At 38.8% G+C, this 15,601-nt stretch overlaps 1 protein-coding gene across 2 annotated transcripts in view; it reads left to right on the top strand.

Moving 5' to 3' along the window:
• Positions 1-14,743, top strand: part of grinaa (glutamate receptor, ionotropic, N-methyl D-aspartate-associated protein 1a (glutamate binding)) — a 66,273-nt gene extending 51,530 nt beyond the window's left edge. For both annotated transcript variants that reach the window (XM_041184057.1, XM_041184056.1), the window contains exons 5-7: positions 1,067-1,195; positions 2,163-2,306; positions 10,197-14,743. In XM_041184057.1, coding sequence (XP_041039991.1) covers positions 1,067-1,195; positions 2,163-2,306; positions 10,197-10,346 — 423 coding nt within the window. In that variant the 3' untranslated portion in view covers positions 10,347-14,743. The remainder of the gene's footprint in view (positions 1-1,066; positions 1,196-2,162; positions 2,307-10,196) is intronic.
• Positions 14,744-15,601: the final 858 nt, after the last annotated feature.

Raw genomic sequence — 15,601 nt, 5'->3', positions numbered from 1 at the left:
ATTATAAAACATAGCATTCGGATTTAACATTTAAGTGGGAGGAAGAAAAATGGGAAGAAAGTCTTCTTTGCAAAGAGAATCTAGCATTGTTTTTTATAGTTGATGGTCTTAATCCAGTTCTAATGGGCAGTCACGGCACAAACTAGTCTCAAATTGTCACTCTAGTTCATGCACACTTTAAAAAAAAAAAGCTTTAGTGACATGTTTATCTTTTCAGCAAAGATTCAAGTTCTATATTACCAAGCAATGATTTGGAATAAATTATTTTTAATTCAAACAAAGTAACAGAAGAAGTAACACTGCAGTTAGTTAAAATACCATAAGATGCTATGATGGTAAACGATCTTTTAAAATATGATGGATTTACACTTGGTTTAAACAGTTTCTGAATTTATATTAAAGCCAGACAATTGACACCTACTCCTGCATTGTTTAATCATTCTGGTTATCTCGTTCCTGGTTCTCAGCAAATGTTCAGAGTTGCAATGTCCTTTTTTGATGTTTAGCTTTGCATGAAGGGAAGGTATGCAGGAGCAGGTTTGATTGAGCTTTTCAGGCTAAACGCTTTCAGGAACAGGTCGGGGACCTGGTTGTACTACTTTTGGGCTAAGGAAGTAGATGAGCAAAGACTCCTGTGAGTAGTCAGCTTTTCTACCACAGCTGATAGTTTTCACTGAGCCAGCCTTAGTTGGAAATGTTGAAGGAATATTTTCAAGACTTTTGAGTTGAGAGATTGAAGTGGGGAATTGTGGCATGTTAACTTGCATAGCAGTACAAAATACAGTTGTGCTAATTAATTAAATGAATCTGATCATATTGTTCTATGTTCATGTTGCTGTGGGCAAAAAAAAAGCTTTGATTCATTCAAAAGACACATGTTCTAGTTCAAATCATAAGAGGGTGCTATTGTTCAGTTTTGCTATCATGTATAGGTCAAATAAAAGTAAAGCTATCAAACTGAGAGAGAGACTGGCACTCTTTAATCCAAACAGGTATCTATGTCTGATCCAAACCAGTAACAGTGTTTATAAAGTTTACTTACTTGCATTTGCTTTTCTATCTGCAGTCTATCCTGACCCTGAGTATGTCATACATGGCTGGAATGATTGCCAGTTTCTACAGTACGGACTCTGTAGTGATGGCTGTTGGCATCACTGCAGCTGTTTGCTTTACTGTTGTCATTTTCTCTATGCAGGTAAGCTTTTTTTTAAAAAAGTGTACACAAGAGTTTGATTAGTAGACACAAAGAAAATTGAAAAGTGATATGGAGAGAATGATGTGCATAATTCATTGTGACTATACCCTACCCACTGATTCCAAACTCACACCTCCTCCCCCCCCCCCCCCCCCCCCCTCCCACTCCCAGCTTAGTTTCTGACCTCATATCCTTCCCACCTCCAAGAATTCCTATATTCATATTGCTTCCCCCCCCCCCCCCCATCCTGCCTTTGTCCATGTGCTGCTGAGAAATCTTATCACTGCCTTTGTCACCTACAAAGTGGACTATTCGATTGTTCTCCTGGCTGTTCTTCCCCATTTTCTACCATCTGTAGTTAACAACTCATCCAAAACCCTGCTTCCTATCCTGCTCAACTATCCTTGCTGACCAGTATTAGCATTTGGCCCCTCAGTGCCTCCAATTTAAAATCATCTTCATACTTCAATGCCTTCATGGCCTCGCCCCTCTATATCTGAAATCCCCTCCAGCTCCAGCCCTCTCCCTGAACACTCTGTTCCTCTGACAGTAGTGTTTTATGCATTCTCGCCCTATATGCTACCATTGACAGTTGTGCCGTAAGCCACCTAGCCCCCATGCTTTGGGATTCTGTTCCTAATGTCTCCTGTTGTTATACTGATCATTTTGATGGTTTACTTGGAAACTGTTTTCTTTTAAAAACTTAATGTGTGGGGATAAAGGGTTGATTCTTTTGAAAGGACAAACTAACTTTGGAAGCTAACAGTAGGAGACTCGACTAACAGGTTAGGAGAACCTGGAATTTACAGACATATTCCTAACAGAATTCCATTTAGCTAATTTTTCAAATGGCTTTATTTCTAGCCACAGTAGATTTCATTGTGGATCAGTAACTTGTCATCTGGTCCTGATGACTGCACAGTGTTAATTTGTTTTCCTGCTAATGGGTTTTCTTCCATATTCACAGACAAAATATGACTTTACTTCCTGTATGGGCGTGATGTTGGTATCTGCAGTTGTGCTCTTTTTTTTCGGAATTCTGTGCATTTTTATTCAGAACCGAATTCTCCAGATTGTGTATGCTTCTGTTGGTGCATTGATCTTCACAGTGGTAAGTTTGAATGCTTCCTTTAAAATGAGTAGATGATCATGCTTCCTCTAGTAATTTCAAAACTTTTTTTATCCTTATAAAGTTGGTTCACAACAGTCATAAATTCTGTGGATTTACCTTTCTAAGGACCAAAATCTTGCCTGTTGATGAATCTTATTCATGTTACCAAATTTTAGAATGAATGACTTGACTGAAGAGCTTGCCTCGCCATGCTGGAATATGCAGGCAGTGAAAGCTGCTTTTTTTTTTTTTTGTTTCCTTATCATGACCTGAAGTAATATGATACTGGTTCACACCCCAATTTACCGTAATGAGTATGGATAAAAAGAAAGGAATTTTTATTGCATTTTTCACAACTTCAGGATGACCCATAATGCATTATGGCTAATGAAGTACTTCTGAATGTAGTCATGGTTGTAATGAAGGTGTTGTGTTGATTGGTTGCTGTGAACTCCCACAATCAGCAGTCTGGTAGTGCATACGAACATACAAATTAGGAGTAGGCCGCTCTGCCCTTCGAGCCTGCTCCACCATTCAATAAGATCATGGCTGATCTGAATGTAACCTCAACCCCACATTCCTGCCTACCCCCGATTAACCTTTCACCACCTTGTAGTGACCAGATAATCCATTTATAGTGGTAGTGGTTGAGGGGTAAATATTAGCCAGTACACCCAGGAAAAATTCCCCTGTCCTTCAAAAAGAAAATAGTGAGGTGGGATCATTTTCATCCACGTGAGCAGCCTCTGTTTAAGTCTCATTTGAAAGACAGCAGCTCTGACATTCTATGTCGTAGAATCATAGAATGGCTACAGCATAAAGGAGGCCATTTGGCCATCGTGTTTGTGCTAGCTCTCTGCAGGGATAACTCAGCTCGTCTCACTGCCCTGCCCTTTCTCCATAGCCCAGCGGTTTTTTTCCTGTTTCAGTGCTTATCCAACTCCTATTTGAAAGCCACAATTGAATCTGCCTCCACCACATTCTCGGGCATTGTATTCCAGTTCTGATCACTCCCTCTGAAGGTTTTTCCTTGTGTTGCAGTTGATTCTTTGTCAGTCTAGGTTTTGTGTTCATGTCTCTGGAGTGCAACTTGAGCCTTCTGACTTGAAGGCAAGAGTGGTATTAGAGAGCCAAGGCTGGCATCATCCTTGCAAGAAGGAATAAAAAAGGAAATTTTTTGTCTCTGTAGTCACTCATTTGTTTTGGTGATTATTCCAGGATTTGGCCAAAGGACATGCAAAAATACATCAATTTGAGGGATGTTTGGTGTCAGTGAAGTATAAAGGAAGTGCCTACAGTACACTTCAAAAAACAATGTTTGAAGTTGATAAATTATATTTAAATGGCCCACTTAGATTTCTGATTTTGATTCAAGACCTTTAGTGGAACACTACACATACATTTAGTCTGAAATTTATGCTTTACTTTTAAAATGTAGATTCCGCAGTAATATATTTATGTTGAAACCTGCACAAAATATTTGCAAAAAAGAAATTCTATAAAAAGTGATCATTCACTTAGCATGAAAAATTTTACTACAAATACTGTCTGTGATCTTTCATCTATGTCTGCAGGCTGACCAGATTGGTAGTTACTAAATCTGGGATAAGAACATAAGAAATAGGAGCAGGAGAAGACAGTCAAACCTGCTTCACCATTTAATATGATCATGGCTTCAGCTCTACTTTTCTGCCCATTTCCCATATCCCTCGATTCCCCGAACAACCAAAAGTCTGTCTATCTCAGCCTTAAGTATATTCAGTGATGGTGTATACACAACCGTCTGGGGTGGAGAATTCCAAAAATTCTCAAATCTTGAGTGAAGAAATTTCTCCTCACCTCATTCCTAAATGATTGGCCCCTTTTCCTGAAACTGTGTCTGCTTGTTCTAGATTCCTCAGCCAGGTGAAACAAGGTCTGTGTCTACCCTGACAAGCCTCTTCATCATCTTGAATGTTTTAATGAGATCTCCTCTCATTCTTCTAAACTCCAGAGAACATGGACCCAATTTACTTAACCTGTCATCATAGGACAACCATTTCATCCTAGGGACCAATCTAGGGAACGTTTGCTGTACTGCCTCCAGTGCAAGTATATCCTTTCTTAACATGAAGACCAAAATTGCAAAAGGGTATTAGTCTCGCCAAAGCCCTGTATATTATAGTGAGATTTTCTATGTTAGTACTCTAATCCTTTGCAATAAAAGCCAACATACCATTTGGTTTCCTAATTGCTCGCTGTAACTGCTTGCTAACTGTGTTCCATGTAAATGTTGTTGTTTAAAGAGAATTCTCTATTCTGCTTTTTTTCCTTAGGACCAAAATAAATAATTTACACTTGTGCACATCATATTCCATTTGCCACTTGGTTGACAATTCACTTAACATGTCCATCTCTTTATGCAGTCTCTTTGTGTTCTCCTCACAGCTTGCATTCCCACCTAGCTTCGTATGATTGACAAACTGAGACTGATTACTGTCTAGGTAATATAGATAATAAATAGGCGATGCCCTACACTGATCCCTGTGACACTCCACTTATCACAGCCTGCCAACTTGAAAATGCCCCATTTATGCCTACTCTCTGCTTCCTGTCCATTAATCAATCCTCTATCCATGCTAATATATCACCCCCAATTCGATGAGCCCGTTCGTTATCTTATGTGGCACCTTATTGAATGCCTTTTGAAAATCCAAGTGTACTAAGTTTCTACCTTTTATCTATCGCACCAGTTACATTTTCAAAAAACTCTCAATACATTTGTCAAACAGGATTTCCCTTTTGTAAAACCATGTTGACTTGTTCCAATCCTACCATGCTTTTCTAAGTGCATTGTTAAGACTTCCTTAATTATAGATTCTAGCACGTTCTTAATGACTGTCAGGCTAACTGGCCTGTAGTTCACTTTTTATTTTTCTCTCCTTGAATAGCGGTGATATATTTGCTAACTTTCAATTTGCAGGGTCTATTTTGGAATTTTGGAAAACATAGCCAGAGCATCCACTATCTCTGCAGCTATCTCTTTTAGAACCTTTAGGATGTAGTACATCAGGTTCTGGGAATTTGTTGGATTTTGGTACCTTGAATTCCTCCAGTATTTTTTTTCCTCTGCTGATATTAATTACCTTTATTAATTATTAGCCCCTAGGTTACACTCTATATTTTTTGTATATAGCTTGGGTCTTCTACTGTGAAGACCAACAAAAATATTGCAAAATAAATGTACCTGAAGATATTCCACCTTGACTGAAGCTGTCAACTTTCTTGTCCTGGGGGCAAATAGGCCGCCAACTAAGGTGTAAAAAAACTAGTCTATGTAATTATTGATACACCTGCCAGCCACAGCATTATACCAGTGGAAATTTATAGAAAACATACTAGGACAACCCATGAGCGGCCAAGACCTTCAATCTAATTGAAGAATTGAAGCCTTTTTTATCCACTGTTATATTCCATCCATAGGTGACCTTGTAAGTTTTTATATCTAAGAATGCTGAGTAATTTCCCATAATTAAATTGTGGGAACTAATTGAAACTATAAACTCCTAAACCAATAGCAAAAACGTATGGTTTCCCAATTAATTCGACTGCCAGGCAATACTTATGGACATAAACTTACAAGAAGAAATGTATTTTATATCACATCATCTTGACATAATGACACAAATAAAGGGTGAAATTTTGAAGGGGGTGCAGGAGCAGGAAAAACTTGGGTGTATATGTGCATAGGTCATTGAAGGTGGCAGGACAGGTGGAGAGAGCAGTTAATAAAGCATATAGTATGCTTTATGGAGGTGTTGGCTGGACAGATCTCCAGGTCCGGATGATTTGTGTCCCAGACTGCTGAGGGAGACAAGGGAGGAGATCGCAGGGGCTCTGACCCAAATTTTTAATTCCTCTTTGGCCACGGGGGAGGTGCCAGTGGACTGGAGAACAGCTAATGTGGTTCCGCTATTTAAGAAGGGTTGTTGAGATAAGCCAGGGAACTACAGGCCAGTGAGTCTCACGTCAGTGGTAGGGAAACTATTGGAGAAAATTCTGAAGGAGAAAATCTATCTCCACTTGGAGAGGCAAGGTTTGATCAGGAATAGTCAGCATGGCTTTGTCAGAGGGAGGTCATGCCGAACAAATTTGATTGAATTTTTTGAAGAGGTGACCAGGTGTGTAGATGAGGGTAGTGCAGTTGATGTAGCTTATATGGATTTCAGCGAAACCTTTGACAAGGTCCCACATGAGAGACTTATAAAGAAGGCAAATGCACATGGGATACAGGGTAATTTGATAATGTGGATTCAAAATTGGCTTAGTTGTAGGAGGCAGAGGGTGGTGACAGAAGGATGCTGGAAGCCAGTGTCCAGTGGCGTACCACAGGGATCTGTGCTGGGTCCCCTATTATTTGTCATTTGTATAAACAACATAGATGACTATGTGGGGGGTGGGATTAGTAAGTTTGAGGATGACACAAAGATTGGCTGGGTGGTTAATAGTGAGGTTGAGTGTCTTGGGCTACAGGAAGTTATAGACGGGATAGTCAAATGGGCAGATAAGTGGCAGATGGAATTTAACCCTGAAAAATGAGAGGTTTGGAAGGAGTAATTTGACAAGGAAGTATTCAATGATCGGCATGGCACTAGGAAGTTCTGAGGAACAATGGGACCTTGGCGTGTGTGTCCCTAGATCTCTGAAGGCGGAGGGTCATGTTAGTGGGGTGGTGAAAAAGGCATATGGGACACTTGCCTTTATCAATCGAGGCATAGATTACAAAAGTAGAGAGGTCATGTTGGAGTTGTATAGAACCTAGGTGAGGCCACAGCTGGAGTACTGTGTGCAGTTCAGGTTGCCACATTATAGGAAGGATGTGATTGCACTGGAGTGGGTGCAGAGGAGATTCACCAGGATGTTGCCTGGGGTGAAACATTTAAGTTATGAAGAGAGGTCGGATAGACTTGGGTTGTTTTCGTTGGAGCAGAGAAGACTGAGGGGCGGGCTGATTGAGGTGTAGAAGATTGAGGGGCATGGACAGGGTGGATAGGGAGCAGCTGTTCCCTTAGTTGAAGGGTCACTCACAAGGGGGCATAAGTTCAAGGTAAGGGGCAGGAGGTTTAGGGGGGAATGTGAGGAATAACGTTTTACCCAGAGGGTGGTGACGGCTTGGAATGTGCTGCCTGGGAGGATGGTGGAGGTGGGCTGCCTCACATCCTTTAAAAAGTACCTGGATGAGCACTTGGCACGTCATAGCATTCAAGGCTATGGGCCAAGTGCTGGTAAATGGGATTAGGTAGGTAGGTCGGGTGTTTCTCACGTGTCAGTGCAGACTCGATGGGTTGAAGGGCCTCTTCTCTGTGATTCTGTGGGATTCTATCCTGGGCTTTATTAATAGGGGCATAGAGTACAAGAGCAAGGAGGTTATGCTAAATTTATATAAGACATTGGTTAGACCTCAGCTGGGGTATTGGGTACAGTTCTGGGCACCATATTATAGGGAGGATGTGAACACACTGGAGAGAGTGCAAAAGAGGTTTACAAGAATGGTTCCAGAGATGAGAGACTTCAGTTATGAGGATAGACTAGAGAGGTTGGGACTGTTCTCCTTGGAGAGAAGAAGGCTGAGAGGAGATTTGATAGAGATGCTCAAAATCATGAGGGGGCTGGACAGAGTAGTTGGGGAGAAGCTGTTCCCACTCGTAAAAGGATCAAGCACAAGAGGGCACAGATTTAAAGTGATTTTTAAAAGAAGCAAATGTGACGTGAGAAAAACTTGTTCACACAGCGAATGGTTCGGGTCTGGAATGCACTGCCTGGAAGTGTGGTGGAGGCAGGTTCAATCGAGCCGTCCAAGAGGACATTAGATGATTATTTGAATAGAAACAATGTGTATGGATATGGGGAAAAGGCAGGGCAATGGTACTAGGTCATAATGCTCATTTGGAGAGCTGGTGCAGTCATGATGGGCCAAATGGCCTCCTGTGCCATTAACTTTCGGTGATAGGCATCAGAAAGATGCCTCCTCTCTCCTATGTACTTGTGAAGCTAGGAGAGTTGATAGACTAGGAGCAGCCACACTGTGTCTCGGCGTTTACATTCTAGGTGTTTCCAAAGCCATTATGCTTCAGAGAATTGTTAACACAAATAATTTAATCTGTAATTTAATTGGCTGGTGTTACAAATTTCAGTACTTCATTTTTTTTCATTGGAAATGTACTGGCCTGTATATAGAACAAAGCAGACTATCCCTGCTACTAAAACCTCACTTGTTATCTAGGTCCACTAGCATTAGAGATTGGAGTTTTTTTGTAGTTTCCCTTCCCACAGAATTTTGAAAAATTGCAGTCAATTCTGCTATTTCTTCCTTAGTTGATCTGATGTAAACAGATTCCAGTGATTTTCCATGTTAAGTCTGAGTTGTTTCTTTAATCTTACCTTTAATTTTCTCTGAATATTAACTTGCACTGTACTATACCCACTCAAGCAATGCAATCTTTTGTCAAAACAAAGGCAAAAGATGTATTTTTGCAATTACCTTGTATTCCTTCCTTCCTTGTCTTAGAAGCTCTATCCTACCCTGCTAGTAACCATGTCATACTACTAATATACCTATGGAAAACCTCCTTATTTTCCTTTTCCACAACACTTGCTGATTTTCTCACACACCACTTGAGTAGGAGAGTGAATTCATATGAAGCATGAAGAGTGCTTAGAATAATTTAGTGTGTCCAACTGCTAAACCCAGCAAAGGTTGACATAAAGTGAAAGGTTTAGGTAATCATCAATCCTATTTTGAACAAACACCATCTTCAGCTAAACTGTATACAGTATTCAGTGGGCCATTCACAGAATCTTTACATGCTGAAGGAGGCCATTCAGCCCATCAAGTCTGCACTGGCTCGCTGAAAGAGCATTCTATCTAGTCCCACTCCCCTGCCTTATCCCAGTAACCTTGCACATTCTCCCTTTGTTCAGGTAGCAATCCAATTCCCTTTTTGAACACCTTGATCAAACCTGCCTCCACCACCCTTTCAGGAAGTTTGTTCCAGACTCCAACCACCTTCTGGGTGAAAAAACTTCCTCACACTACTTTTACCCTTTTTGCCCATTATTTTGAATCTATGCCCTTTAGTTTTTGATGCTGTCTTTAGTGGGAAACAGTTACTCACTCTTTACCCTGTGCATACCCCTCAGGATCCTGAATACCTCTATCAAGTCTCCTCTCGGCCTTCTTTACCCCAAGGAAAACGGACCCAACCTCTCCAATCTGCTCTTATAGCTACAGTTCTTTATTCCTGGAATCATTCTTGTGAATCTCCCCTGTACTCTCCCCAATGCCTTCACATCCTCCCTCAAGTATGGCGCCCAGAACTGGACGCAGTACTCCAGATGAGGCCTAACTAGTGTTTTATACAAGTTCATCATGACCTCCTTACTCTTGTACTCCATGCCCCTATTAATAAAGCCTAGGATACTATATGCTTTATTAACTGCTCACTCAACATGCCCTGTCACCTTCAATGACCTATGTATAAATACACTCTTTTAGAGGACCTCCTTTAGAGCTTCTCCCTTTATTTTATATTATCTTTCCACGTTCTTCCTGCCACAATGAATCACCTCACACTTCTCTGCATTGAATTTTGTCTGCCACTTGTCTGCCCAATCCACCAATATATGTTTGTCCTTTTGAAGTTCAAGACTATCCCTATCACACTTGACAATGCTTCCAATCTTCATATTATCTGCAAATTTTGAATTCATGCTCTGCACACCACAGTCTAGATCATTATAGTCTGGGGAGTTCAGTAGAAACTTGCATTGGCTAATTTTACAGATTAGAGAATGAACATTTTAAAGGAGATGAGCTGTCCAAACTAATTGCTCTTAATTCTTCTTCTGCAGTTTTTGGCCATTGACACACAGATGATCCTGGGGAACAAACAGCTGGTTATCAGTCCAGAGGAATACGTTTTTGCAGCTCTCAACCTTTATACCGATATTATCAATATCTTTATGTTCCTTATGACCATCATTGGGAGTTCCAGAGAGTGAGAAGTCAGCAGTCAAGGAAATGTGCTCCTAGCACAGTGAAGAACTAACCTGAAGCCATCTTCTCCTTTGTGTAGTCTAGATTAAGGAATATTCCTCTCGACTGGTACAGTTGTAATGCCACTCCTGTGAATAAGCATGTTTGCATGGATGGGCAAATGTGAATGTAACAGCTTCACCGTGGCCATCAGTGCATTTGTTATCAGTTGCTTCTTGCAGCAGGTTCATCATCTGGTATTCCCTTTTACTTGTATTCTCCAGTGAGTTTAGGGTTCAACTTTCTAAAGCAGAAGATTAATCACATAGTTAATTTAAAAATATTTGGAAATTTCTTTGTGGAGGAGTAAGATTAACACTGCTGCAAAAAACCACTTGTACACTTTATTGAGAAAATTATGAATTGAGGTATTTTACTTCTGAATTTAAGCCACCTGAAGTTGTTTAAACCAACTGAATCAACTAAGTCTGTAAGCGTACTAAATTCTATTTCTGGATATTTTTAACCTCAAGTGAACCTGAATAGCGCACATACTGTTTGCAAATCAGTGAAATTAAATTAACCTACTAAATGTTAAATGTATAACATTGCGAATTACAATATAACTTGATTTAAGTTAGGAAAACTTGTAGCTTTTAATGTACCAATCTTGTTGCCTGTACAGGCCATCTATATATCAAAAAATTGAAAATAAACTAAAATTGGAGGAGGGGATTGGGGAGGTGGGTTAAGGAGAGGAAGCAGCATTTGTTTTGAATGACTGTCTATATTGTTTAAATCTAGTGGGAACCAGCCTTTATTCTCAAATTAAGTCAATATTCAGTTGCTGAATTTAAGATAAAATAATTCATCTTTTTCTAATAGAAGTAGGTTCATTTTGCTAGTGTGCAGAGCTTTGGGTTTGCTTCTAAAACTGCAAGTTGGATTTCAACCCAAATGAAGGGAAGTCCCACAGTGGTTTATTTTTGTTTTGATTTGTAAATGAAACTGGCTGTTCGACAGGCTGCCTTAGGAATGTGTTCTGAGAGCAGAACCTGCATTTTTGAGGAAAGTACCTAGAGCTGCTTGGTGGCGCTGTAACTGACCAAGGATTGCACTGCATTTTAACCCTTTATCGATTTACGACACATGTATGTATGAAGAAGTTTGTGGTACGATGCTTTTCCCTCCCTACCATAGTATTTATTAAGTGTATTGTATTAAAGAGAGCAAGCTTTTTGGAATTCATATTACAGGTACTCTTATTTCTGAATGTTTTCCAGCTTTTAGCTTACTCTCCTTGGAAGTCAACGCAACCTAATGTTTGTTAGATTATTTAAAACATTTTTGTTAGTCTTCAGTGTAGTCATCAATAAATAAGTTTTGTTATCTAACGTTTTAAGACCTCAGATCAAACTATTGTCCAGTCCTTTGCCCATTTATAAACCAAGTTTGGGCCATCAGAAACCACCTAAGAAATTAGGCTTTGCTAATCATATTTGAGGTTGGTGGAATAAGAAGGGAAACCACAATAAATGTTACTGTTTTGTGATGTACCTAACTCCTCCAGTGAAATTTATCATGTAGAATTAACTGTAATGTACATTTTTTGTATCCACTTTAACTGCATTAGTGTGATCAGTCATGGGACCATGTATCAGGAATGACTTAATTGAAAGATTCAGGTTTTCATGTACATAGATGGGAAAATTCTGTAAATGCTTTAAAAAACATGAGTTAATAAGAATGCAATTTGCTTAAAATTAAGTGCTATGAAGGAGGCTGGTCCAAACAATTCACATTTCAAGCAAGTAATTTAATTTGTTATCAAATAAAAGCAAGAAGACTATAAGTGTGTTTAAATTTCTAAAATGTTTTGACTGTGAACCAAGAACTTGTACAACTGTTCAAAAATGCATGAGTAAAACTAATTTTTTGATGTAATAGTGTTTGGAGAAGTCTGCTGTAGTATTTGAACAGGTTGAGGTTTAGATATTTATTTCTCATGTCCATTCTAGGTATTTATTTCTAATATGCAGTATAAACCATTTATAGAAACTTGCAAGAAACAGTTTGATCTCGATGGGGATATAAGTTAAGGACAAGGATGCATACTATGTTTTTAATTTTGAGAACTGCAACTTCACATTCCGCTTTGGGGTATTATATCTTGACATACAAAAGCAAAGATCCTACCTCCATGCAAATATTTGTTTTTAAAAAAACAATTTGCTTTAATTTTTGAAAACGAGCATTAAGAAAAACTATATTCAAAGGACATGAGGCATTGAATGAAAATTAAGACTTTAAACTGTTCACTCTCTTTGTTTCATCAATTTATCCTGTTGACCTGAAGGTTCACTAACATTTCCAGGCTACCAGTTTGGAATTAGCATGCACTAGAGCCTTGCCTTCATGCCATGGTTTTAGTCTTTTACCATAGCAGTGCTGGAAAATACTATAAATATCACTATGATAGCTTAATTTATGACTATGGGCCAAATTATGCACAGCCCTTATTTTTTAAATATAATATCTCTCAAACAAGCGATTTAGATAACTAATGCTTATTCTCTACATAAGCCTGCTCCTGCCTGTATCTCACCTGATCAACTTATCCTTCATTTCATCCTTTTAAAAGTCAAGAAAAAAGAGAGATGAGAAAAGAAATTTAACCCATTGAGCTATTGTGCATTGCCACGTACCATCCCTAACTAGTAGGGCAGGCTAATGACAACAGGTGAAGTTAAACACTGGCCAAGTTCAAATTAAAATTGCATTTTTCTGTTCATTTTTCTCATCCCAAAATAATTTTGCTCTCCATTATTTAGTCTGAATTTGTGAACTTTTGTAGATATACAGAAGCACTGCCAGAGTTGGTGTGATTATAATCCTACTTGCCCTTAATCCTTCACTGTGGAATTATGTATTTGACATGAACAGCCTGGTTATAATCTACTCAATGAGGCCAAGTAAATGCTAGAAATGTAGATTTGAAATATTTAACATCTGGGAATCCAACAAAATCTCTCTTGCTTAAGGTATTGTTGATATTCTCATTCAACAAAGCCCAATGTATAGAGATTTTTGTTTTAAGGTGTAGTGAGTTAGCACATTTTCCTTTTCACTTCTGAGTCCTTGGCTCCAATTCTCCCTGGAAGAATGGGATTTGTGCCACCTCTTCTGGCTTTGAATTTTGTGAAATCTTAGTCAAGTTCTGAGTGAGCCTGTGAGATGTTTGGTGGAGTAAAGGAAAATATGACACTACTATGACAAATGTCCTTGTAAGGTTTGGGATTGCATCATTGAGCGGGGGAGCTTTTCTTTGCCAATATCCTGTTTAACTTTTCTGGTAAAATATAATGCTGACATTTACTCTCCAAATGGGAAAGTGTTCTACCTATGCGCTCTTTCAGGTTACCTTGAAACAGTGGTGAAAAATGGAACAGAAAAATGAACAAAACATGTTCCGAAAAAAATTTGCAGTTCATAAAATACGGAAATTTTGAACGTAATTTATAGAATCATCTCAATTCCTGAACCTGTTCATTCTAGAGGTCTCATTTCATAACGTCTTTGCAAAATGATGGAACACATTTCAGATGTGTTCAGCGATTTTGGCAACAGATGAATTTTCATTTGCCTCAAACTGATTCTTATTTACAGTAATCCGTTTAATCCAGATTGGTTGCTAATTTGATCTCTCGGCATTCTTAGTATATTGAGTTAGGCGATTATTAACATGCATGCTATTTTCTCTATTTCACATATTGAAAGGATTTGACTTGTCTTTAAAAACAAGACAGAAGAAGTCTTGTACAGCTTTTAGCAGATGTTTTCAAATTTTCTGGACTTTGTTTATATTCAGTTATGCAATTTTCAACTAAACAGATGCTAAATGTATAGTATTTATAAGATTGTCAATACTTATTACCACAAATCCTTTTTGCATGATCTTCAAACCTGTTTAATGCGACTTTTGGATTATTTTAAAATAACTTTTTAAAACAGGCTAACATTAAGTAAAGTTTCTTCTGGAATAAATTTAGCACTGTTAAATATTTTTTTTGTGGAGTACCTGTATTTTCTATCATGTTCTCATGTAGATTGTTGGGTCAGAGAGTGAACTTTTGATGTATTCTTAGTTTGACGTGAGCTTTGCACCTAGGAAAGAAGTTGACCATGTTAACCCCCATGTATTAAATTGGCTATAATGAGCATCAAATCCATTCGAACCATTCAATTTTCTAAACTCAGTACTTACCATTAACAAATTAAATGCTGACCTAATGAAATTCAATGTGGTTGCTAGAGGTTTGTAGTTAAGTGCACTTTTGACTTCAGATATGTTCTGTATTGCTATATTAAATGAAGCTACATTGCAGTAATTAAACAAATTTAAATAAAGTTTTCATGCACTGTAGCGGTTTCATCCTTTTGAAAACTACAGGTTTTGAACCAACTGTGGAAATCTCCATTTTTGTGTTGGGTTTTGCAGTTAATTTTGAACATTGCTGACTTTTGCAGCCAGGAGAATCTTGGATAAGAGCAAAATACTGCGCGTGCTGGAAATCTGAAATAGAAACAGAAAGTGCTGGAAAAACTCGGGTCTGACAGCAGAGAAAAGCAGGGCTAACATTTTGCGTCGCTATGACCCTTCAGAGCCTGCTGAGTTTTTACAACATTTTCTGTTTTTATTTAAAATTGATTCTTGCGTACTTACAGTTCATTAAATCTGTAGTCTTGCTTCTGTTGGAAATTTTACTTCCTGTAGTTATTAATTCACCTATTAAGCTGCTATTTGATTTCCTTTATGGAAAAAAAAAACTTGGAATACAGTAGTACTTGTATTAACCTTTGCTATGATTTCACACCAGACATACCTAAAAAGGAGGTGCCAACCTGGTGAAGCTGCAACACAGAACTGGCTACATTATGCTAAACGGCGGAAGCAGCATGCAATAGACAAAACCAAGTGATCCCAAAACAACAGATGAGATGAAAGCTCTGCATTCCTGCGACAACCATTTGTGAATAGTGGTGGGTGATTAAATAAGTCAGTGGAAGAGGTAGCTCCACAAACATCCCTTCCAATGCCCTAGTGTTGTCAGGCTGCTTGACCAATATTCCGTCCTGGATCAGTTGAAATTTCTTCCAATTCAACATTTGGGAGATTAAAAGCCATTATCTTTGGTCTCGATACTAGCTCCATTCTCTCATCCATCAATTCTGCCCCACTTCCTGGCCACTGTCTGGGGTTCAACCAGACTCTCTGCATTCT

This window comes from Carcharodon carcharias, chromosome 3 (assembly GCF_017639515.1).
Source record: "Carcharodon carcharias isolate sCarCar2 chromosome 3, sCarCar2.pri, whole genome shotgun sequence".
Lineage (NCBI taxonomy): Eukaryota > Metazoa > Chordata > Chondrichthyes > Lamniformes > Lamnidae > Carcharodon > Carcharodon carcharias.
This window is presented reverse-complemented; position numbering and strand designations above follow the sequence as displayed.